The sequence below is a fragment of the Mugil cephalus genome, chromosome 8 (genome assembly GCF_022458985.1).
Source record: "Mugil cephalus isolate CIBA_MC_2020 chromosome 8, CIBA_Mcephalus_1.1, whole genome shotgun sequence".
Classification (NCBI taxonomy): Eukaryota; Metazoa; Chordata; class Actinopteri; order Mugiliformes; family Mugilidae; genus Mugil; species Mugil cephalus.
This window is the reverse complement of record NC_061777.1, coordinates 14,287,229-14,313,362: the sequence shown is the minus strand read 5'-3', so window position 1 is coordinate 14,313,362 and position 26,134 is coordinate 14,287,229. Positions and strand designations below refer to the sequence as shown.

General features: G+C 42.0%; 2 protein-coding genes across 3 annotated transcripts; both read left to right on the top strand.

Moving 5' to 3' along the window:
* The first annotated feature begins 267 nt into the window (after nucleotides 1–267).
* tbx5b (T-box transcription factor 5b) lies at nucleotides 268–15,160 on the top strand. 2 transcript variants are annotated; one of them, XM_047590948.1, is made up of 11 exons: nucleotides 268–569; nucleotides 2,545–2,633; nucleotides 3,847–4,348; nucleotides 5,088–5,264; nucleotides 5,544–5,638; nucleotides 5,831–5,950; nucleotides 7,314–7,461; nucleotides 8,863–9,015; nucleotides 10,924–11,015; nucleotides 11,938–12,191; nucleotides 12,845–15,160. In XM_047590948.1, exons 4-11 carry the CDS (start codon nucleotides 5,094–5,096, stop codon nucleotides 13,429–13,431), a joined length of 1,620 nt encoding a protein of 539 aa, XP_047446904.1. In that variant the 5' UTR covers nucleotides 268–569; nucleotides 2,545–2,633; nucleotides 3,847–4,348; nucleotides 5,088–5,093; the 3' UTR covers nucleotides 13,432–15,160. The 2 variants fall into 2 exon arrangements, with proteins under 2 accessions (XP_047446904.1, XP_047446905.1); XM_047590949.1 differs by having other exon boundaries at nucleotides 269–569; nucleotides 5,088–5,234.
* Nucleotides 15,161–22,401: 7,241 nt separating this feature from the next.
* LOC125012089 (coiled-coil domain-containing protein 42-like) lies at nucleotides 22,402–25,681 on the top strand. The gene is made up of 7 exons (XM_047591734.1): nucleotides 22,402–22,582; nucleotides 22,671–22,773; nucleotides 24,132–24,224; nucleotides 24,341–24,532; nucleotides 24,868–25,089; nucleotides 25,227–25,382; nucleotides 25,477–25,681. Exons 1-7 carry the CDS (start codon nucleotides 22,533–22,535, stop codon nucleotides 25,591–25,593), a joined length of 933 nt encoding a protein of 310 aa, XP_047447690.1. The 5' UTR covers nucleotides 22,402–22,532; the 3' UTR covers nucleotides 25,594–25,681.
* Nucleotides 25,682–26,134: the final 453 nt, after the last annotated feature.

Sequence of the window (26,134 nt, the reverse complement as noted above, 5' to 3'; positions counted from 1 at the left end):
ATTTGTTGAGTTAGCGTGTGTTTTTAGAGGTGGGTGAAAACAGAGACTTCTGTGTTGTGATATCACATCGAACACTAAATGACCTGATACGAAAGCACCTTTACAACAAAACTGAATACGGATAGAAAAACTAAACAGTTAAGAAATGCCTGTGCAGAATGTGGAGTCTTTCTAACATGTGTAATATGGAGTCATAATAATGTGGACCAGGTTTTCCTTCATCTGGACTCAGAGGCCTTGTTTGGACCACTGCCAAACCCCCACCCTCTCCTGTTCCCACATCAGACCACCTTACAAACTGGAGGCAGAGGGGGGGATTGGAATGTATTTTGCCCTGTGTGATGTGATTGTTTGCAGAGAAATGGGTTGACCTTGCCCTTTAATGCCACACACACATGCACACACACTGGCTCTGGCCGAACTGGAGGTGTGTGAGACAGACCTGCTGAGTGCAGGAGGTCTGGGACCCCTTCACCACTTCCTCCAGACGGAGAACAGAGGATCCAGTCAGCTGAAGCCAGGATGGGACAATAATGAGCCTTCCAGCAGCCACCACCACCTCATTTCAGGTATTATTGAGGCCATTGCCTCCCACTTTTCTCCTGCATGGACCAAACAGCTGTGGGATAAAACCAAATAGCGAGTTATAGGCCAAACAGAAATTCTCGTTTGAAAATTAGATTAGTTACTTAAAATCAAGAAATTTAAATGACAAATATAAGCACTATCTAAATGCATGTAAACAAACACCAACCATACTGACGGTGTGCATTAAAAAAAAAAAAAAAGAAAGAAAAAATAGCGTTTAATACCCTGCTGTCCATTATTAAAAAAAAAATTACAAATATTTTACAATAGTGATTTTTTGTAGTTTTATCAGACGTAGTCGTGCAATTATCAAGTTTCTCATTCAACAATGATTTAAAAGTTGTATGGAAAATGACTTGTTGATTCACCGTCGCTATTTAGTATTAGGTAGGCTGTATTCTCGTGTCAGAAACTTTTAACTTTAAAAACGCTGTTTACATCTAAAAAAAGAAAAAAAAGAAAAAGAAAAAAGAAAAGAAAAGTTATTTACTTTTGTTATTTTCAGTAAGAACTTATCCAAAAATGTAATTACATTTAATTTGCATCGGTTTTTAATCACAAAGATGTCTGATGGTTTCTGGTGACCAATTTATTATAATTATTATTATTTGTAGCTTTTATGAAGAAGAAGTCCAACTGTGTGGGTTTCAATCACTGGCCAATTAGAAAGATTCCCAGTGATCTGCGATTGTCTGTTTGAATTCTGTGAGATAAGGAAGGTTTATTGAACTTTATGGAAATAGTTTTTGTGTTCACGATAACACAAAATGAGTTCGTGCTGTAGTGACGTCAGAGCAATTACTTTTTTGTAGACCTTTTTTTTCTTTAAGATTTTTGTTTGTTCAAACAGAAAATCTGTAAAAAATAATAATAATGATAATAAAAATAAAAATAAAAAATAATTTCGTCCCCGACGTGTGTCATCAGGCTGGTTAGTGAACAGCTGTTGGCTGTTTTGGATTAAAAATGTAAGTTAATTGTTAATATGGGTCATCTTTGAGCGTGCAGGGAATCAGAGTAAACTAAAATTAAATCTCACAATGTTGACTCGTCTTCCTTTCTAAGACTAATTGCACGCACCTCCCTCATATAATTACGTTGTTTTTTTTAGTAATACAAATTAGTTTCTTTATTTAAAAATATTTGAGTTTGTATTTTAACTTTCAAAGTTCGAATTTCGACAGAATAAATTATTGTAACCTCTTAAATGCTTTTCCAAATTGCTCAAATCTGTTGTTCCGAATAACATGTTTTATAGTGTGCTCATAAACATGCGGTGTTTGTTCGTTATTTTAATCTGTATTAACATGCACACTCACTTGCCACTTCATTAGGGACACTTGTAAAAAATAAAATAAAAAAAATCAGTTTATGCTCAAAGTAAGAAAGGTGGTAATTCAGATGGATGATCGTTTTCGAGGATGGAGTTTGTGGTTCTGTTAAACTGGATTAAATCAAATGCAGAAGTGATTCTGTTATTTAGCTTTAGCTGTTTATTTAGTTGGCACAACGCAATACATTTTAATAGCGCTACAAACCATGATGAAAGCACAGTTGAATCAACAGATCTCTCAGTTATTTTGAGATAAAGACGAATGATCTTCATGAAGCTAAGATTTAGTGCATTAATATTCCATTGGAATGTGTTTGTTTTCACTTGTGTAACCAGTGAAATGTCAACTGAATGTATAGGCTATTAGCAAGTATGTTATATTATTCGTGTATTTATTTATGTTACCAATTGATCAAATTTCAGATACGCCTCATGTAGGTTATTTAACTACATCAGATTAAAAATGATCTGTGTGTGTGTGTAGACTATAATTTGATAGGGTTATTGGTAGGGCATCAGAGCATCTCGGACACGCACACACAGGGCGTTGAAAGGCTACTGTATTTTTTGTTTTGTGTTGTTTTGTTTTTTCTCCTTTCACCGTGGCATCGCTCTCTCTGCAGCAGCCGCTTGTCGCGCTTTGCAGGAGAGGCTTTGCGTCCAGCTGTGGTAACCAGAGGTCTGACATCGGGGATATTTATATTTAAATACGGTAAGTTGTGACAATTCATTTATCAGTTGTGGGTGATTGTTGGAGCAAAACACATTTGGTGCACGGAAACCCAGAAACTCTCGCGTGTATTTTGGGTTGCATTTTACGCACAAGTGTGCACAAGGCTGCACGTTTGATTTATATATTTAGAACTATGGTAACTCTTCTCATTGTCTTATATCCAGTAAAATTATCAGTAAAAGCCGTATGCCTTCCCAGTAGGCTATTTCAGACCACGTACACTTGCCAAGTGCCTCGACACATGCTGTGTGTATGTAAGAGGGATGTAAATCAAAATCACAGGCATTTCATGTAAATTATTAATCAGAGCGTGGCCATTAATACGCCAATTAAAACAAAACGACTGAACTGGGAGGCCGTGCGCGGTGGCGGCGGCTGCAGTAACATGGGCAGAAATGTGTAACAGAGAGATCCGACATGTTGGCCTCCCAGTGACCTCTTCAACTTTCAACTCTAAATGCCTCCAGTTATCAGCATCTGCAGTAATCCGGTCAAACTGATGCGCGCTTGCGTCAACCCGATGCTCTTGCCTCCTGTGCATGAATCTATAATCTATTCTACTCACAAAAATATATATCTGTGCGTCCCTCATGTGAGATTAGAGCTGTGTGAGCTTATCTTTGAAAAGCACAAATGAAATCCACATCTGATTTGGATGTATTGATGGACTGAAAAGTATCTCTGTCGTTTTGTGCAGTAGTAGCAGGACACAGGCATGAATTAACAGCCTGTTAATTATAAAATCTTCCAGTGGCCGGTAGCCATTTTTTCCACCATGCGGAATTGGAGATAATTTGGCCTACCTCAAAATTTGCCCAGTAATCGCCTTCCATCCACACCAGTGGTCAAACGGTTTAAGTGATGCACTGTCTTCCCTCTATTTAAACAGAGAGGCGGTACATTTCTCCCAGTTAGATGAATAATACAAATATCTGAAATCGGCACTCATTCGTTTTGGAGTGTGTGTGTGTGTGTGTGTGTGTGTGTGTGTGTGTGTGTGTGTATGTGACACTTTAAATTTAGGATTTAGGAGATGATATAAACGAATCGTCATGATAAGAAATTAATAATTTTAAATATATATATATGTATGTATATATTATGTGATGCGCGTGCGTGCGACCACCTCGGTGTTTATGTGTGCGTCTGTGCGCGTGATTGGTCAATGTCACAGTTCTGATTTGGGCTGCAGATACCGATGCACAGTGCAGACCTATGGGAGAGCAGGGACGGCGCGAGGGGGAGGGCAGAGAATGTGAGGCGGACTTGACTCCATTTGTAATGAAGGATCTGATGAGTGGGGTTCAGACCAAGGCTGCTGCTGCAGGACAATGAGGAGTGGGCGAGACAAATGAGGAAGACATTACAGACACTTACAGCCACTTTGGGCAGATCTCAGCCTCCGCGGTAGCCGGCCGCGGAAGGGAGGCAGCGGGGTGCGCGAGTCACCGTCTACGCGCAGGGAGGCGGACTGGTGGAGCGAGAAACAACCCCAACGATATGTCAAAGCTGCGAGGAGGACGTGGTGGATTTTTGAGAACCGACGCGGCAACATTTGGACAGTCATACTTTTAAAAATCAATTCAGTGGAAATATTGGCTGAGCGAGCCACAGAGATACGCGAGCAGCCTGCAGAGCGCGCAGGAACAGGATGAGCGTGTTTTCTGCCGGGGGAGCAGGGCAGTGCGTTTGAGGTAAAGGCCCTCAGAGAAACCATCCAAAATACACACACACATGCCAGAGACTCAGCCTTACCCAATTTAATGTCAGTAATATGCACTTTAAAAGCTACAGCCTGCGATTTAACTCAGCTGTTAACACACAGTGGATGTAAAGCTCCAGTTGTCATGCATTTAGCTTGAATAAAAAAGAAAAAAAAAATGCCCAGTGCAATTATTACGACTGCTGCAGCTTTAGTACAGTCTGGTAGTTTGGTTGTTAGTGTAACAGGAACATACACGCTAAATTAATAGAAGATTTCTTTGAAAACAAGGCCAAAGTTCAAGTTCATGCACATATAATCTCCTTTTAAGTGGAAGCCTGTAATTGGGTTATTGGATCACTTACAGCGTAATTCAGCGTGAGCCATTGTAATCTAAGTGATTGTGAAGAGACAGTTGTCTGTGTTTTGTTCAGAACAAAATAAATTGTGTGCCACCTTTAACGTACAAATCGTGACTTATTACGCTTCATAGTTGTAGTTAGGACTTGTTTTATTTTCCCCCATAGTTATATATAGACTATGTATTTCTTTTTAATATATTACGCCGAGTTTTCTTCAGACTAATTTGCCTAGAGGGCGTGTTTACGTATGGGTTATATAATGTATAATATGAAATGTGACATAAATATGCGGCACACAATTCTAACCTCTGTGTGCATGTATGTGTGTGTCTGTGTGTGTGCGTGCGCGCGCGCTCGTGTGTGTGTCAGTGGGGTATGGCAAACGGAGGGGACCAGTTCGGCCTTGCAGAGCGCCCGGACTCAGACTGCATGGATTCCCCAAAAGAGGCCAAACAGGAAAATCTCAACTTCAACTTAAACTCGCCAGCTTCTCCGCAGACGGCGTCCAGTCAGCAGGTACCCGCCTGTACTGAGGACGAGCAGAATGTAAATATGGATTATTGATTTGAACTAACAGCTGCCTGTTCTGCAGAAAATAAAATCACAATGACTGAATCGATGCGCAAACTCACAATCTGGTTATGATTTAATTTTCCGTGGTTTGGGCTAATAATTACAATTTTACAGCTAAATTATTTTCACATGTGAAAAAGTCATAGCTACCTTATTAACATGTATAAACTAAGCTATGTAGACTATATATGAAATGTGGAGTCTGCTTACTTGTAGAGGACTTCATTTCACCCTGTTTCTATTTTGCTGCAGGGGATGGAAGGAATCAAAGTTTTCCTCCATGACAGGGAACTTTGGACGAAGTTTGACGAAGTGGGAACTGAAATGATCATCACCAAGGCTGGAAGGTATCTTTTGACCACTAAACCGATTCTGACTGGTCACGTTGTTTGTGGCCCTGTCTGTTGTGTTCCTGCTGAAAAGAGCGCTGAATGAACAGGAACTATTATTTATCACAATATTCCCGGGAAATTGTGCCTTTTGATTATGCTGGAAAAGTCAGTAGGATATTGATATTGTGCCGCACGTGTTCCCTGCAGGAGGATGTTCCCCAGTTACAAAGTGAAGGTCACAGGACTCAATCCAAAAACCAAGTACATACTCCTGATGGACATTGTGCCGGGGGATGACCATCGCTACAAATTCGCAGACAACAAATGGTTCGTACTGCTTTGTCTGTAGCTGCACATCCAAAATCTGATTCAAGTTTAATTTAGGGGAGCCAAGCAACTCTGTCGAACATTATTTATAACTATAGGATAACCTTTTAATCATTATATGATTGTTGCGCTGTAAATAAAAACACACGCGTCCATTACTATAAGCCAATAAGTAAATAAATAAATATCTAAATATTTTTTAAAAACATTGTATTATTTTACTCTAAGCTCTGGTTAAACCGTGGTGTTATTGGTTTTTATACCTCCACTCCACCCCCGCCTCTGCGCTGCGTAAAGGTCGGGCCCTTCTTGCAGAGGCTGAGATGGCCTAGTTCCCTGCGTTTCCCCCCGTGTGTGCCCGCCGGTTACATCAGTACATGACGGGTTCACGGGGCGGACAGACGGCACAGACCGGATTAAAGTCTTCCATTCAGCCTCGTGTTGCTCTGAGGGGAAAATCCAAACGGACTACAGGCCACTGACTCTACAGTGAGAGCCATCGCTGCGCTGCCTCGCTCCCCTGTTGCAATGAAACGGAGCGTTGTGGTTGAACTTAGCATGACTCACCATCTCAGGGGAGATATGGATTGTTTTTGTGTTAATGAGAATGTGAGGGATTGATTATCTCTACTGTAAGAGGCTGGAAATGTGTTTATAAATTATTTGATTTCTTTGGTATTTTTTTACGTCATGTCAGTGGACTCAACGTACGGACTTATACACACGTGATCAACGGTTCTTAAAAGCCTTTATCCTTCTTTCTGAGCTAAATTAAATATTAAGATTACTACCTGTCCCGTATTATTAGTTTTTACAAACCTAATTTCTTATATTCGGTTAAAACGCAGCTAAATATAAAATCATCAGCATGACATTGATGAAACTGAGCGACTCAAACAGGTAGACCCTGACATCCTCAGCTTTTTTAAAATGTATTTATTTTTATTTTATTTTATTTGTATCCGTTTTTTTATTGCACCTTTATTGGACGTTTGTGTCCTTTCTCTATGTTTTAGTTTTGTGGTCATTTCAGTAGCTAGATGGTTTCAGAGTTTTCTGTGGGCAACAAAAATAACAGGGATGCCAGCAGTTTAGCAATTTTGGAGGAGAGAGTTTCTGGTTCTCTAAGGAAAGGTGCGACTGTATTTCTGCGTAAACTCCCGTTAAAATATGAAGCATATATTTATTTATTTTTTCTGTCTAATTAAAGCACCAGGCCTTGTGCAGCGCAGGCCTGCTCCACCGCCGGCCCCCCCAGCCCCCACTCGGGAGCGATGCTTGGCCGGTCAGACAAACTACCACGACCTTCTCACTGACCGTGTCTGATCATTTTTCGTTATACTACGTTTCCTTGGTCGTACAGGTCGGTAACGGGAAAGGCAGAGCCCGCGATGCCCGGAAGGCTCTACGTTCATCCGGACTCTCCAGCCACCGGTGCGCACTGGAGCCGTCAACTCGTGTCTTTCCAGAAGCTCAAACTCACTAACAACCACCTGGACCCTTTTGGACACGTGAGTCTGTCTTCTTAAATAGTATTCTCCATCTTTAGTGTGTTTAAGTAAAATTAAATATTTATGTGAAACCACAATTTAAAAAAACAAATATATATATATATATATCCTACATATTTGCCTAGTATTTGTGACTACATCCTCTAGAATAGAATACAATACATCCATGACAAGGACACAAGTCTTCCATTACCCATTGGTAGTGGCCTGTGGGCCATACCCAGCCTTGCATTTTAAATAATCAATGCTGAGTGATGTTTTTAAAATAAGAAAAATGATTATACAAAGTACAGTACAGGTGCAGTTAAGCGGCAGAATAACCCGAGGAGCCCATTCGCTCCTGCACTGAGCTGGCAGCACTTGTAGCTCACTCTTCTGGATATAACTCAGCCGACATCACAACACAGCACAAATCACCGGGAGAGCAGAGCGGACACAGCTCAGACTCCACCGAGTAGCGGTCCACTCTCACACACTGTTCAGAGCAGGTGAAACCCTGTGCTGTTGTTTTGCGCACGTCTTTGTGCCTGTGCCTTTTGCGCACTCAGGAACAAGCGGTAATATAGTCTTTTCTCCTATTAAATTAGATGTAAGGATTTCATTGACTAGTCCATTATGTAACGCGCAACACCGACGGACATGTCACTGCGATTAAACTGAGCCGCCATGGATAAACAAAAGTGCCCACGCATACAGAGAGGGATCCAATTAAAAACCACTTGTGGAGTGGGTAATAATTTAGACTCTGCGCTGAATTCGCGCGGAATTGTTACTGTTTTGCGTTACTGACATGTTTATACTAAAAGTTGCAGCATTTAGAACACACAGCAAATGGTATTTAGTGGCTATAAAGTTAATAATCAGTAAGCATTAAACAGCTGATTTTTTCTAAACTTGCAGTAGATCAGATGCTGTGCACACAATCATATTAAAAATATTAAAAACTAAAGAAATACCATAATATAATCAATTTTCAATTAGTGACTATATTTCGATGACATTTTAGAGCAAGTAACATAACACATATACATAATATAAATAAATAAAAATAAATAAATGAAAAATAACACGTTAACTCATCTATTCAAGGCAGGTAAACCAGTTCCTTCATGCAACGCTCACAGTGTTGGGTTGGATTCGGGCGACAGTCTTGGAGGGTGGTCACATAAACAAAAATGTGTTGTGCTTTCTCCCAACATACATCAGTTTGATCCTGCTAATGTGTAAACCATGAATCTCTGTCTTTTGTCAGCCAAGGAGTCTGGAAATCAAAGCTCCCTGACTTTAGATGGGCGTACTCTCCACCTGGAGTCTGTAGCCAAAGTCCCAGCATCTGGTTGTGGGTTTTTGCAAACATGACAGGTCCGTCAGCCTCACCTTCTCAATCTCTCCCCCGTGCAGATAATACTGAACTCCATGCACAAATACCAGCCTCGTCTCCATATAGTCAAGGCGGATGAGAACAACGGTTTCGGCTCAAAAAACACGGCCTTCTGCACCCACGTCTTCTCCGAGACGGCCTTCATCGCTGTGACATCCTATCAGAACCACAAGGTATGCTTCACAGGGAGACACGTGTTAAAAGATAGGGACTGCCACACCCACACATATTATTATAGGTGAACCACATGCAGTACAAAGTTTGGAGAATCACATGTATAATGTGGAGAAAGATGCTTAAACATCCTTTGTTGCATTGAATATAAACGATGTGAAGATACTGGATGTCACAATTATGTTTACATGGTAGAAAATGTATAAAAGTATGTCAGAGTTCTGCTTGTGTTTCCAAATTTTTCTAATTGCTTGATCACGTAGATACATGTTAGAAGCTTTGCCCTTTTTCAACGGCCACGGTCAAACTTCTGTCTCTCAGACACACAAAGAGAGAAAGAGAGATTTTATATTTACATGTTTAGAAATACAGATTAAGGACACATAAACAAAGAAGATGTTAATTGACTTCCTGGATACGATATAAAAGTGATAATACAAACAGAGAGAGGGGGGTGGGTGGTGGTGGTGGTGGTGGTGGGGGCAGGGGGTGGGGGTGGGGGGTGGGGGGCAGTGTGCGTGAGTGCGTGCGTGTGAGCGTGAGATGTGTCCACCGGTAATGACCTGTTTCTTTCCCTTGATCTCGGCTGATCCCGTTTCCTCGACATCTAGTAGAAAGACAGATTGGCGAAGCTTTGAACCACTCTGCCTTTTTACGAGATCTAGTCACATTTCATTTTCATAAATACTTTGATTTAAAAAAATAAATAAAAAAAGATATAATAAATACCCAAATTAACAAATTTAGTCGTTACAAATTGTGGCACTAATATTATAATATTCTAATATTTATATTGTATATATGTTGGCACTGTCATTCACTTGATAAATCAGAAGCCCAAAGTTTGTAGCTTCAGTGTTTTATTCTTTTATTTACGGTGTTTATTTAAAAAAAAAAAAAGGCTTAAAAATAAAATAAATCTGGAAAATAAATCCACAAGCAACCAACCAAATTCATAAAAAATGTATTATTTATATTCACAATTGTAAATTCAGCTTTTAATTTAGAACAAAATCTATGCTGCTTTATTTATACCGAACAGAAGAATATTATTACTAAACTACAACTCTTACAATTTATTCACAGTATATAAAATAATTAAGTATTACTAGTTGCAGTAATTAAACATTAATTTAATATATTAATTGTGATTTTTTTGCTTTTCATTTTATCAGAATGTCTGCATGTGCACTATAATTATTTTTAAAAACTTAAAATCATGTTATAATTTTCATTTTAATACTAAATAATAACATTATTAGTAATAGTGGTAGTAACGGTTATTATTACTATCAGCAGAAGTACTCATTGTCAGAACATTTAATATGTTTTTACTATCCAGTATGACTAAATATTTTTCTAATGAATCTGAAGAACTAATATTCTTGTGTAGAAATCCGAGCTCTTGGGCCTCGGTTTGGTCGAGGCTATCAGTATTTTCAGCACTTCAAAGTTTGTTTGGGCCTGAGCTCGTGTCAGATCTCCAGTCCACTTGCCCGCTGTGTGACGGACCTGGTCTTTAGCCAAACGAAATCCTTCAAAATGCGAAGGTTTAGCTCCATGACATCACTGAGAAAAGTTTGAAAACTTAACATCAAAGCTCAAGGCTCTGGACCTCTAAAAGCTTTGGCCCGAAATCCTTAAACCTGGCGACTGTTTGGGTAAACAGTTTATTCTGTGTCAGCTGGCGAGAACACTGTCCGCTCCGTCAGAAACGTCAGCGGCTGAGGAATGTTGGCCGTGCAGATCTTCGGGTCGGGCTGCTCTTAAACATCTGCGGGTCCTCTGCCTAATAGTAAACCTGTGATTCAGTCAATGAGGAGTCGATTTAAATGAATGTGCCTTCTTTTCTCTGCGTGGAAGTGTTTGGGCCTGTGACTTCAAGGATCTCTGTGTTTTGTCTTTAGATCACACAGCTGAAGATAGAGAACAATCCTTTTGCTAAGGGTTTCAGGGGCAGCGACGACAATGAGCTGCACCGTATGGCCAAGCTACAAGGGTGAGTACAGCTTTGTTAATGTGTGTGTGTGTGTGTGTGTGTGTGTGTGTGTGTGTGTGTGTGTTTCTCTATCTGCGTAATGGTGAGTATTCATAGGAAGCCATTTCTACCCTCTCCCCCCTTCCTCATAAAGGTTGTTATGATGGGCTGCATATGGTTTAAGACATGAGTGTGTGCGCGAGTGGAGCAAAGTGGTATGAAGGGATGTGAGCCACTGTCACCTAAAGGTTGATGTCAGCCTGAAACCTCGTCCGGAACGCACGCAGCAAACACAGCATCAGCTCGTGCGCTGCGTTGACGAATACATGATATCACATTGCTGCTGGTCTATTACGCTGTCACTGCTGATCAGCTGACGGCCCTTACACGGCGTCTGTTTGTGTGCTGAACTAATCTCCATTCAAGTGCTGTTGTGGCAGGCGGTTCGGGGATTCAAACAAGCCAATGGGAAAGGCCGTCAGTGAGGGGAGGGAGAGGAAAAGGGAAAGAGGGAAAAGGAGCCAGAGAGGACGGCATTAGATGAAACACCCCGTGTTTTTGTGCCGCTGCGGTCGGAGAAGAGGAGCGGAGGGGAGAGTCTATCTGAAGTGACACATGGATGGATGTTTATTTTTAGAGCGGTGAATTATCTCCGCCGACTGTGTGCGTCCAGTGCGCATGAGTGTGAGAGAGTGTGTCACTATCTCAGCGGGACTCAGGGAGATGTGGCCCGCTGTCTCCTACATACCACAGGGTTCACCAAGAGGGCAGTGTGTACAGAAAGAGATCGGAGCTGAAAGGATGGAGAATATCTGAATAGACGTAAGGGAGAAGGAGAAAAAAAAAAATAAGACCACACACAGCACAACCAACCAGAGTTATTAAAATAAACTGCACAGATTCAGATTCAGGAAAGACACCCGCCTCTGTCTTTCTGTTTCAGTAAGGATTACCCGGTGGTCCCTCGCAGCACTGTCCGCCAGAGAGCTTGCTCCGCCGGGAGTCCCTTCAGCGGGGAGAGTCGAGGTCTGCGCGGCTCCCTCGAGGCCATCGCCTCCCCCTTCAGCTGTGAGAACGGCCTGAACAACGGCAGTCCGCAGGAGCTGCTGAATGCCCCGCCCTCGCACTACACCTTGCCTCATCCGCACCTGCAGCCTGGCCAACCGCCGCAGGTCTATCACTGCAGTAAACGAAAAGGTAGGAGAGAGCTGTGAAGCTGTCCCAGAATGTTGGTGCGTGCAAAGCTTCCCGGATAATCGCCATCAGCCGGCTAGAGACCAGATTAATGACTTTATGGCTACTCTGCATAACATTTTAAGTGTCTTCGGGTCATTTCTTACATCCAGATAAAACGAGCTAAGCTGTCTTTTTTAGCATTTATTTGTGTTTGCAAACTATTTGGATTCAGAATCAAGTAAATTATTCATCCTCACATTCGCCCGCTTGCGTGCTCGCACGAGTTTATTTGGAGATAGAAATCAACAGCTGTAAGGAGAATAATGTTCGTACAACGACTTGTGCACTTAGCTGCACTGACACTAAGTACTGCTGATAGTTAATGGTGCTGGGTAGCATGTGACTGCAGAACTGATACTGAACATTACAAGTTAACTGCACTTGGACCCTTGTATTATGTTTGTACTTAAGTTAATTGCTGTAAAATCTGTCAAACTAATTTAATTTCTCTTCATGTGTTTAGTTTGTTCTCAGCTACTTGATCTGTTGTAAATGGGAAGTTGTAAATTCTGGCTAGAAGCCCCCCCACCACCACCCACCTCCCCCCAAGCTCTCAGTTGGCATTAATGTCAAATGAGAAATCAACGCAATATTTTCTCTGTGTCTCTCTGCAGGGGAGGAAAACTGCTCTTCGGGAAACCACCAGCATCCGTACAAGAAAGCCTTCGCTGGTACTTCACCAAGTCAGGGGGAATCTTTCTATAACCCCTCCTCCTACCCCCCTCCTCCTCCAGGTCTGTCCAATAATCCTGCCCTAGGTCTCACCGACTCCCCCTACGGCTCAGACATGGGACAGCGTCAGGCGTGCATGTTTGCCGGCTCAGAGCCCAGAATGGATGAACTCAGCTGTGCATCCTGGTCGTACACCTGCCCGCTCCCTGCTGCCATGACCCCTATGGAACCCTACCCACCTTATACCCCCCACCCTCCCTACAGCTCCAGCCCCCAGGGGTCCCGACTCAGCGCTATAGCCCACCAGGGCTCTCCGCCACTGGGAGAGCACATCGCCCACGACCCCTACCAGAGCCAGACCTCGGGACCTCCATCTCAGAGCTCCCAAAACATTCACAGCAGGCAGCTCAGCTCTCCTCTCAGAGAGTATCCTCGCTACACGGCCAATTTGTCCCCTCCTCTCTACCACACACTAGAGACGCACACACACATCAGATGTGGAGTCCCAGAATGGAGCGCCGCCTCCTAACTGAACCAGAGAGAACTAAATGCCTGAAACACTAATCGTGGGACGGAGATTCCTCGCGCCAGATCCAACGAACCCTCCTCTCGCGTCTCTGAGAGATGCTGCGCCGTATATATATAGACTCGATATTACTTTTGTAAAATATTTGTGAAAAGTGTGATCTTGTGCTGTGTGAAGAGGTCTCATCTGTTTGTCTCGTTTCTCCCCTCTGCTGGAAGGAGCAGTGGACGGTGAAGGTCCAGACATCTACGATGCTCCTCAAAAAAAAAAAAAAAAAAACGTAGCTCCTTCCCAGCAGTAAACTGAACATCAGAGTTGTATGGTGTCTTCTAAATGTTTGCACTGTGAACCCCCGTGAAGCCCAGACCCACGGACAGCGCTAGGCGGTTTTCCTCTCAATGACTCACACTCTTTGCATTGTAAAGGATGTAAATTGTGACCCACTGTCAGACAGCCAGTAACATTTATTGAGCAAAATAATCTCAGCTCTCACAGCGGAGCCTGAGGGAGACATGTTTTCTCTTTAGCGGAGCAAAGCACGGCTCCCTGCTCGGTCTCAGTGAAGGAGAAAAGGCATGAGTTGTCTGAGTGTGTGTGTGTGTGTGTGCGTGTGTGTGTGCGCGCACGCCGTGTGTATGGAAAGCCTGTGTCAGTTCAACTCAAGGATGCTAGGAGTTAATTTTCAATGAGGTAGTCAGTGGTAGCCGCAGGCGCTGCACCATAGAGATAAACAGTTTGTTTAGATCATGCTACAGGCGGAAGGACCTGTAAACACAGTTCCCACTGCATTCTGGGTAAATGCACAACTCAGCATCACGAAGCTGTCACTCCTGTCCTCTCAGTCACCCCCGTCTGACCAATCAGCTTCCTCCGTTCATCGAGAGCTGGCCAATGAGCATGCGGCTTTGTTTTATCCCCAGCTGACCAGTAAGAGCTGGAGTGCAACTTGTTTTTTGTGTGTGCGTGCGTGTGTGTTGTTCCATTTGTGTTTGTTTGTGAATTATTCATGAGTCCACTGTCGATTCTTGACATGCGAGGGTTACTCAGCAACTTCAAAAAAAAAAAAAAAACACGGTGCTGGAAATCATTTTTTATGCGCCAACTCTCACTGGTCTCCTTCAGTCTGAACGGGTCCGTGTCACATCCATGCTACCTTAACTGATCTGATTAGAGTTGGTAAAGTTCATTTCCAGTGGACTTGAGGTGCTTTCTTCCTTGTAGCTAATTCTAACGAAACATTTGTGGGTATTTTTTGTGCAGAATAGATGCAAGTTGAGATTTATTATTATTTTTTTTTTTTTGTGCTATGAAGCAGATTTTGGATGTCTGTCCAGGTGTTTAACATGCAGTAACTTGTGATAAGGTGATCTAACATCACAAACCGTCAGTATGCAGATAACTCATAACTCCTTTATTGTGTATTTGTGTGTGTGTGCGTGAGCGTGTGAGACAATGAGGTGTGAGGATTGTTTTATAAGTTGTTTTTTTTCTGCTAATAGTATTTATTACTCTAGATTTGTAAAGACTAGGTCGTTGTTAACATGTGAATCAAAGATGGCATTCTTCAGAGACGTTTGTTTCTCTTTGAGGGTTTGTTTCCGGTTTCACCTCCCATCTCCAAGTGGTGACAAATAGTTGTGATAAGCAAACAAACCTTTATGTTCCATCAAAAAAAAATAAATAAATGCAGATTTATAAGCAGAAATTGAATAAATTTTAGAGAGAAAGTCGACTGGTTGCAGCGTTCTCCTTTGTGATTAGACAACAAGCGCAGCAGAGACGACCTATTAACATTCCCGGTGAGTTATTTAAAGTGTGCTCGGCACCTCTGGAGTGGAAACTCTTTTAAGTGCAGTCCACTTTATCAGTTTCAATGCATGTATGAATATGAAGGACCTGATAACAAAGCGTTGCTTCGTTCAGCAGAGAGAATTGTTTATAGTGTAACAGTGTTTACTGTGCTGTCTTATCGAGTATAATGGACCCCGCTGCCTCTGACTCTGCTACGCTGTGGTGAAGCAGCCAGAGTGGTCTGGGTGCTGTGCATACCTTGTCCACCTCTCTTTATCTCTGACAGGTTGTTTGGCATCTCCAGTCTGAAGCCAGCTGGTCCGCCTCACTGACAACCTGCTGACCAAAGAGGGGAGGGGTCCGCGGGGATGGAGGACAAAGAAAGGTGGGGGGTGTGTTGGTGGTCCCCCACTTCTTTCGGTCTCCCCTCCAAACCGCCATTTACCATCCTTCCTCACTACTGAAATTTCACGTTTCTGCGTCTCACAGAGAAGTAAACCACTGACGTCTTTAGCATGAACGCAAAGCTTTACACACAAAGGCTGTTGGATTATTAAACCTCTAACCCAGTACGCTGACATTTAATTACAGGGTTATATGTCTTTTAGAAGTTGCAAGACTTCCTTTTCTCTCAGTCTTTTTTCTCCTCCTTCCTTTCCCTCTCTCTCTCTCATACACCATGAGGGCAGAGGTTAAGCAGGCAGCTCTTCAGAGGGTCTGTTCCTCCTTAACCCTTTGTCTCCAGACAAACTAGGGTAGCGGAGGGAGGGGGGAGGAATGAGATCTCTGGGGGCCTCCGACGCAAAAAAAATGTGCATTACAGTCATGCTTGTTGTACAGTAACGGGGCTTTCCATGTTGACATCTATGTGTCTAGGGGTTGTGTTGAGACAGTGAAGCTTTAGGGAAAGTGGTAAAGTAATATTAACACAGTGATTGGGATTTGTGTGTCTGTGTGCGCATGTTTATGTGGTGCATGTAAAGGACCTTAATCCATCAGCAGAGGACTTTCTCAGACACACTGGCCGGACAGTAGATTGATGAACCTTTGTGATCAAAGAGCTTAAGTGGTGCTTATCATTATCCGCCCAACACCCCCCCCCTCTCACACACACTTACACACGCACACACATCTTTTTGATGGGCATTTTTAAATGTCACCGATTTGGCCTGCGCAGCTACATTTTTGTGTGGCGACTCAACTGGGAGGGTCGTCGAGGACGGCTTATGTTCCTGCTCCATTGTACGTTGGAGCTACTGCCCAGCTGCGCAGAGCAATTCCTCTCGCAAGGAAGCATTTTTTAAAAGACATCAAAGACTTATTTAAAGCCTTTTTCATTACTGTCAGAACTATTTGTTTGAATATATAAATGTGTACTGGAGTCTCGCGCGGAACTCCGAGGGACATTTGTGCGGTGTCCGGCATTAGTGATGCCATTTCGTGAGGAATAAGTGGTCTGAGATGGAGCATAATTGGTAAAGCTGATTATGGTTCGTCTCCATGGGTCTGATGGTGCTCTGTCTCGGTGGCAGTAAAGGGCAAAAGCTTCCTGACCAACACTAGTAAAACGACAGTTATACTAGAAAGCCTAAGATAATCAAGAGAGACTTCTCCAAGCATGTTGTAAAGAAGTAAAGAATAACGTATCTGAGCCTATAAGATGTTTTTCTTTTCTAAGTGGCTTTCCGAAACCTCCATAATCTTACCAAAGCTTATTGTGATGAGTGGTTTAAGCTGCATCTGAACAAGTCGTACTCAGATATAGGCAGGACGTAAGATAAGCGGGGTCAGTTGAGACATAAAAGCATTTTTCAGCGTCTTTAATTTGTATTAGTGAGCACCGCATGGCACTAAGAGAACAACACAATGGCAATACAATAATGTAAAACAATGAATGCACGGCCATTACGCACGGTGTAACAAAGTAGGATGGTGGAGGTTTATTTGAATGGTACTATCCATCCTTGTTGGTATTTAAAAGCCACAAGAATGACCTAATGTTGTTAAGGACAGTATAGTAACAAGACTCAGAGCCAAGCTAATTTCCCCCTAAATGAGAGTTTATGGCTGAAACAGCCCTGAAATCACTGAAGTAGATCTTAATATGAGCGTAAGGGCTGTCAAGGATAAGAGGCCAAGTAAGTATGTGTGTGTGTGTGTGTGTGTGTGTGTGTGTGTGTGGGTGCGTCAGTGTGTCAGTGTAGGTTGTCCTGCTTGTTGAGTCTGAAAGACAAAGGGAGAGGTTAAGGGTCAAACTAACTGCAGACAGGCCAGACCAAGGTCAGAGGGCTCAGACTAACCTGATCACTGATGGCTGTTTATCTAAAGAACTCTAAACCGTCACCCTGATGGAGCCGCTGCAGCTCTCACCCTCATCGCTGGACTCTCACTTTTAGACCAGCCCAACATCCCAGAAGATCCTACCGAGAAAGAAGAAGAAAAAAAGCCGCACGCCATGTGGTTCCAGCGTTCAAGTTTGTATCCAAACGAAGAGAGGGGTTTTCTGTCACTCTTGCTGCTGGAAGCTATTTTTTTTTTATTATAAATGACGTGATGTGAGCAAGAATAATTGTTTTAACTCCTAACATACCGCCAAGGTCCCAAGACCATCAGGCAAACACACATGACAGGGTGAAAGGGATGGAGGCGCTCCCGCAGTGGGTGGTGGTGGGGGCTGCGGGCCGTCATGGAGCCAGTGTCCCGTCTGATTACAGCCAGAGGACTGGAGAGGCACGCTAATCCTCCACAAACACACACGCACGCACACACACACACACACACACACATGCAGATGCACACACACACACACACTGTCTTGGGGAAAAATACACACACAAACAATATGGTAGAAACACACACAGAGATCCCAATGCACACAAACCTATTCAGCCAAGAGATTACTCCCCATACACTCTGATCTCTCGTCAGTCCCCCCTTTTCAGACAGGACACACACCATAATGATATCAGTCGCAGCAGGACTTCACTTCACTGTTCAGATTGACTGAAGCTAAGAAGACTGACTACTCCCAGTAGTGTGGTTATTACTCGGTCGCAACTTTCGACCAGACCCACAAAAAACTGTATTGTATTAATATTGTTTACTTTTATTTATGTATTTACTCCTCTGATTTGATTTGTTAGGCCCTAAATGTGCAGGGTAATGCACACGAAAAAATCTTCTTTCACAGAAACATCTTCTAAGAACACAAAACATTTGCTACTAAAATAAACAATATGATTTTGCGAACGATTTAAAAAATGAAATAAACCCCTGGATACCGATCTTGGCGCTGTCTGCGGTGCACCTTCCCTCACCCTTGTCATGCCCACAGCAGACTCACACTTGACGTCATCAGCGTCATTACCCGCTCATGAGTAAAAAACAGATGCTTCGGCTGAGTTTCTCCTAAAGAGGTGGGGGGAATAAAACTAGACCTGATGACGATGAATCAGACGCACCAGAGGCTTAGACTGGAAAAAAGAAGAAAGCTGACAACTAGGTCAGACAGAAGCAGTTATTAAGAGCCGCCACCTTTTTAAATGCGTCTGCTCTGACAGTGGCTAGCTGTACTGCAGAGGCTAAGAAGTCTTTCGCTATAAGTGAAGAATCTGCCACCACTGCTGAAATGTTAGAAGCTGTAGCTTACAATATGGTGCAAGTCTTGTTCCCAACGTTGCAATGTTGCAACATTAGACGTGACAATGGAATTTTTTAGATGTTCACACCAATTTAGTTCTTGTCTTCCTTATTCTCCGAGCCAGATTAGATCAAGTATTCCAGTTTCTTTCTTTCTTGGTGCACCTCTGAATACATTTGCTTGTCTTAGTCGGATTTCTGTGTAACCGAACCTTGTGTTTAGTGACGTTTACCTCTGGACGTTATTACTGTGTCACATTATCAACTAATAAATTCACCATCCTCGCCCCAGTTTGTGGTGGATGACCAGCCGTGGACCCCTGCCTTAAGAAAATCTGACCCCCTGATTAGACTGACAGATCTAATCTTAAAGAAAAGCCATGTTTTAAATCTGTAAAACACATTTAAATACCACACACAGCCGTAATCCCAGCGAGTATCCTAGCTTATCTTTTGCATAAGTGCCATTTTCTTCAGCGTCTCCTTTAGGACTTCACTCTCTCCATGCACCTCGGTCGTCCCGCACATTCCTCGAGGTGTGTTGCCACCCGTGTACAAACATGTTTGCAAACAGGCCCGACAAGGCCACTGCTGTGAGACAAACACAAACATCAATAAACAAACAAATCCATTCGTACACTAAACTCCCCTTAGAAACAACGCGTGCACATGAAGCCCGATTTCGGCGCACTCACTCAGCCCGCTGTCAGGTCCCGCTGTTTGCCAGGAGCAACATTGTTTGGTTCATACCCAGTGCATTTCTGCGACCTTGTCTCATTATTAATTGATAGTGTCAGTGAGTTGGTGGCCTCTCTGTCTGACAAGGCATTAGCATAAACACGGACTTCCTCTCAATATCTGTTTGCACCACACTGTTGACCTTCAATTATGGATGTGGAAGTGTTTGTTACCTTGTGTGTGTGGGAGAGAAATAAGACTGGTTACACACACAAAGACACAAAAGATTCACGCAAATTCTCACTAAACGTCGTAACATTGAGTCAAACTTCAGAATTCGTCAAAACAGGCAGAGATTTTGATCAACATGTCCAAAAACTACAATAAATCAACACATCTAGGTCACCTACTGTACATACCTTGTGCATACCTCGTGTGCTACATAGAAATAGCCATTGTTAGGTGTCCAATTAGGCGAAGTTTCATTACTTTATACAGTGTCAAGGTGAGGAGAAGACAAGCTATACATGTTTATTCATATTTTAGTATATACTTATTATATCAGGCTGTGTGTCCACTCTCTACTTCCCATTTTACTTTTGGAAACTCTGTGAAGTAACCCTGTACTTTGAGGGGGAACCGACGTCCATTTGGGCAACATGATACTAAAATATCTTAACACTAAGAAGGACCATTATCCATTGGTATGTGAGGTGGAGGATTTTGAATTTCTTCACCAGATTTTACAGGAAGACAGTGAAAAGAAGCTAACCAAGCATCCTGATGAATTTGTTTTTCAGCATCACTTTCACGCACGATGTTCCTAATTCTGTCCATAAAGATTACCCACAATCCTCTGGTCTCAAACTATCACAAAAATGCAAAAAATCACCAAAAAATTTGTATAAATGATAAAGACAACATTATTTTATCTTTGATCATATGGCACCTTCAAAAAAAATATCAGATTTGACTTGGTAATGTTTAGGTTGCAGTGAAATAGCAGCGCATACCTGAGATTTAAGACGACATTTACAGGGGAAATGGGTGAACTTGATGCTAATAAAAATAGGCAACGGCATCAGTGTTTTTATTTAATCCTCATGGGCTTCGTGAATGATAGATTCTGACCACTTTACCTCCTTCTCCTCGTCGTCCTCAGCTGTTAAAAGGCCTGCTGGTGTTTACATGGGTGTGATACCTCTTTCCCACATCGCCTGACACAACATGCTTTTATTATAATAGCATCTTTGCATTAGTATTAATACAGTACTTTTTGGATGCAGCGAGCCATCCATTCATTAAAAATGAATAGAGGAGCATCTCTGCCTGCAGCTATGTGTGTTGTTGTTTTTCCCCTTCACTGCCTTTTGGGCATGCCTTTACTTTCTCTCTCCCGCTTGTCTCCTCAGCTGATTATGTCTGTGTGTGTCTCTACGTGACACACATTTACATCAGATGCATATTTCTGCTTTCCCCCCACTGTTTCTGTCAGCATCACTGTCTTTGCCACACCTGGCAATTATTATTCAAAAATAACAGCACACAGCATTTCCATTAAGTGTGTTAATGTCACCTTCCTCTGACACCCTGTGTCACTGTGCTACCAATATGGACATGTAAAGTCAAATTACTCACTCGTAAATGGCTTTTACTGTGAGGTGATAACAAGTATTTGATATTTTAGTCAGGAACTACTATAAGACATAAATGTGCTGGTAGAGAGGGAAGTGGTGATGTAAAGAGGAAGCTCAAACTGTTTCATGACGTCTGAAGCAACCTCATCTCTAGATAGAACCATTGAGAGCTTTTTTTTTTTTCTTAATGAATGATGCATACTGGTGTTTCTATCATAAAGAATATATCCTGCAATTTATTTTAACTACATTTATTTAACTCATTTCGCTACACCAGGACTCGTGTGTCCCCACTGTGGGATAAATTAAAAGATCATCTTATGTTATCTGAGTTGCAGTCAGCAGATTCTGATTTAAAGGTTGCTGGAAATAAAAGTGCACCTTACTTATACTGAGTTTGCAAATGTGGATTGTGGTCTATGATGCATTCGGGCGCATTGTGCGTGGTGCAGCATCCCCGGTTAAATTAAGGCTGTTATATCGTGCCTTTCTACGCCCACATTCTCAGGCTTATATAAACAACTTATCAGATAATAAATTCGTACATTAGCCTTACATATTTCGGTCAGAGGCAGCCCCAGCTATTTTTCCGACATGTTTACAGCACAGTGTCATCATGTGTGCCTGTGTCTGTCAGTCTGCAGCATGCTGAGAAACATGGTGTGTAACCACATGCTTGCATGCACGGCCCAGCTCCTTCAAAGAGTTGGTGGTGAAAGCTCGATGGTACGTGTTATTTCTGTGTTTTAAGTGAAACAAATCACACATCTGCGGTCGTGGTAACACCTGCCACTCATTTGCCTCAAACTTTCAATAATCGCATTAATGGGGCCCATGCTTTGCAATCTGACCACAGTTTCAAAATGCATGCAAAATGCATGCAAGGGTTTTCTACCCTTACACCACATGTAAACACATGGGTCTACAAATACAAAGGGCACAGTTAAAACTGCCTTTAACAGTTAACCAAGCTACTTAGACAAAGTAATTTCCCTCGTGGATCATTAAAGTCTAAGTCTAAACCTGGGAAATTTGTGCTTGTCAAATAGCTAAAATGCTTTGAATTTACTGATTCAAATTAATTCACTTTTGTATGGCTCATGACTAAACCTTTTTGTAGCTTCTAGTGTTTTGCAAAAGAAATGCTATTTTGAAATGTGTTGCTGGTGTAGTTCTTTGAGCTGAAATACCCGGATTGAGCCTTTACGGGCGTGCGTTGCCATGGAAACGGAACGCTGTGGAGTCGCACACCGTTAAATAATCTGAAAACTGACGGTAAACAAAGAAACGCAGGAGGACGTATTGAACTGGAAGGTGCTTTTTGTTTACCTCTGGTAGAAAGAGAGACAGCATAGAGTCATGAGTCGGACTCCCACGGCTGAGGAGCTGGAGCTGGAGCTGGAGTTGGAGTGAGTTTATTCGGAATGGTGATGTTGAGATTTAGCCAAATTCAGTCGGTGTGAATAACGTTAGGCTATGCTTGTTCTTGACTGGCAGGGTGAGACATTGGAAGATGAAAAATAACTGTGCCCTCTTGGTGCTGCAGAGGGGGGAACGAGAAGATGAAAAGTTCAGAGCCCACTGCGCTGAGCGTAAAAAGGTAAATTTTAATTTCACTGAAGTACAATCTCGCGAAGTCTCGAAGTTAGCAAACGGTACTTCTCGCGATATAGCCAACGCTCTCACTTAATGCAAGAGGTGGAAGAAATTTACTCAAGTAAAATAACTAATACCACAATGTCAAAAAACAAATGTCCATCACAATTCCTTTCCTTACAATGAGATAAGGTATGCAAGCATGACAAAATGGACAAAATTTAACACCAGTGTACCTGTTCGTTCATGCATTTCTCCAATTAAACACTCATCTGGCAGCAGCCATGCATGAAATTGTGCAGAAACAAGTCAGGAGCTTCAGTTAATGATGCACAGTATTATATTTGTATACGTACTAGAATACTTGTGTTGGTGCCAGGGGGGCTGGTTTGGGAGTGTAACTTTTCTCCAGAATGGTCCAGTGACATCAGATGAGATCATTTTCCCTCCACACAGCATTGTTGGAGTTCTTTTATAGCTATAGTTTCTTCTGTTTATTTTCTAACTGCAGCATAATGCATCTCGTCATGAATGTTCAGCTACCTAATCTGCAGAAATTACGTGATGAGATCATGTCATCAGCATAGAGCAGAAACTCAAAGAAGGGTTCCCAACATATTGTGCAATCAATGCCACAAAGAACTGAGGCTGCTTGAGACCACATTGAAGTGTTACAGAGATTTCTATTAAAGTGCTCATTGATCCTGTATAGACTGTATCTTGTATAAGCAGCATTTCACTCTGGTAGGTTGTTGAGATGGGGGCCATTTTTTATTTATTTATTTTTATATTTTTTGAATATAATGTTTTGTTGATATAACATTGAGTATTTTCTTAAGCTGATTGTTCGCGAAAATTCTCCCATTGGTGGGAGCATGATTACCTAGAAATAGCATAGTGCTGGCTTTGGTTAAGTCCTCAGTGTTAAACCTCAGTGTTATTAAGTAAAAAAAAAAAAACAACAAAAAACGTTCTAATAGTTAAAAGGCACCAAGTGAGACATCTGAGAATACAGAATTGTGAAATATCTGTTGTTTATGAAATATCTTTATCATCGAAACTTATCTGATAGTTTACTGATTTTCTGTTGACTAGTCAGTTATCTACTAACGGTTCAACTCTGTCTTTACCACAGAAGATTTTATCAGCACTTCATAGGTTTAGTGACTAAATTTGTCTGATAGCTGTAGTTGAGTATACAGTAATGTGGCATGACTCATGTAAAGCAACTCAAATTTGTTCAGTACTTGAGTAAATTTACCTAGTCACATTTAACCACTGTCTAGTTTGTACTGTCCTGACAGCTTCATACATCATAAACATCCATAAATATTATTTTTCTTCTTCATTTTTTTTTCATAGGCAATAGAGAGGTTACAACAACGTGTAAAGGAGTCACACAAGGACATTGAGAAGACAAGGGAGTTACGCTTCAGCGGTGAAATCTTGCGCAAGGTACAATATGGGATTCCTTCACACACATCGTCTGCATTAAACTGTGGGTACTGGATTTAAACTTTATGGCTGGAACTGGAAAACAATCTAAGTGATTGCTCTCTATCTCCCTCTAGGTAGACGAAGCTAACAGAGCTGTTGAGAAAGCAGAGAGGGAAAAGAAGGAGGTGCTTCAAAGGGAGGCAGAGATTGAGAGGCTACATGATGAGAGAGCCACACTGGAGGTGAGGAAAAAGGAGCTTCAGGATCGTCTGCAGAAATACTCAGTGTACAAGGACATCATGGAGCGAGTCTGCAAACTCACTAAGGTACTGTTTTTTGTTTTTTTTTTTACATGTCAATTAACATGTGATATGATGTACATGTGTAGAGTCTAAAGCTCATTTTGACCTATAGCTGTAGTGCTAGGATGCCCCGGACTCATCTTGTCTATTGGTGATGGCCTCTATAGTAGCCATGCTCATTAGTCTTATGTTATTCCTATGTGAAAAAGCTTTACTGGCCCTTTCTCTCTCAAGGTTAATGGGAAGAGATGTAATAATTTAACGAATAATTAATTAAGTCAACAGGTGTGATCTTTGTTTCAGGTGAATACCTCTGCCAAGAAAGCATGTTTTGATTATGATGTACTTGTATGTTATAGTTCAAAGATGTGGATGCACTTGAGGATCATTTGGAGAATGTCCTCCACTTTAGAGACAAGTTCTTTCAGAATGAGGTTGAGGCACAGGAGCAGCTTGACAAGCAGAGAAAAACGTTCCAGAGACTGGAGGATCAGCACAATCTGATGTTGCTGCAGAAGAATAACGAACTGACCCGGCTTAATGTCCAGCTAGAGAAATCTCAGGCTGAAACTCTTATATGGGTAAGGGACATATTGTTGGATCAAACGACCTAACTAACTCACTGAAACCTAACTCATCGACCTAAGACTAATGTTCAAATGTTAAAAATCAAACTGCTATCCCCAAAATGAAGTTCCGTTGTTACTATTTCACACAGGAAAGGAACTGGAATCACATTCGGGAAACGGCTGCAGAGAAAACCCTGGAACTGGGACAGATTAAGGTGGCCACCCTCAACCTTTTTGAGGGGACAGGTGGTACGATAGGAGAGAAAGGTGTGGATATAAATGACACAAAGACACAACTGGACCTGGTATGTAGCCCTATGGAGCTGAGATGGTGACACACAGCCAGAGCTACAGAAGATGATTGTTGTAACAAACTGTTTCCCACTGTTTCCTCCTCAGACCCAGTTGTTTATCAAGGACCACGAGGACATAGTGAAACAACATCAAGCTTTCTTACAAAGACTCATGGGTGGACTGAAATCAGAAAAGCGCAAAAAGAAAGTAAAAAAGAAATAAATATTAGTTTAAATGCTGATTTAAAATTGAATTCACTGAACTAACTTTGAATCTTTTTAAATAAACTGACTGATACAGAAACATTTAATCTGCTGTAATTAGTTTATGCATGTTAATTCTATGAATAATAAAGATATATGGGTGTAACATTGTCAGCCATTTTTGCTCCAGAAATTAGCACCTACCTACCCTCTTGTAGGGAGGAAACCTAATCACTGAACAACCTAGTTTAATGAGTTAAGTGAGGGGTCAGTATAACATTCATTCAGTGTATATACCATGAATTTTACCTTGTTTTAAAAACTCAGACAACTTGTACTGTCTGTCCATGGTTCAGTCCCTGGTGCACTGCTGTCCATGTGACTGCCAAATAAATGTAGAGGATTCAGAGCACAGGAGGCTGCACTGCCGCTCTGTGGCCATTAAAGAAAACAGCAGCTCGCATAGCCAGTGATTTTAAACTGGAGTTTTAAACTACGTGCCTGATTAGACCTGTTTCCATTACAGTGGGGAAATAAGTAAAGGTATGCTGGACAATCAG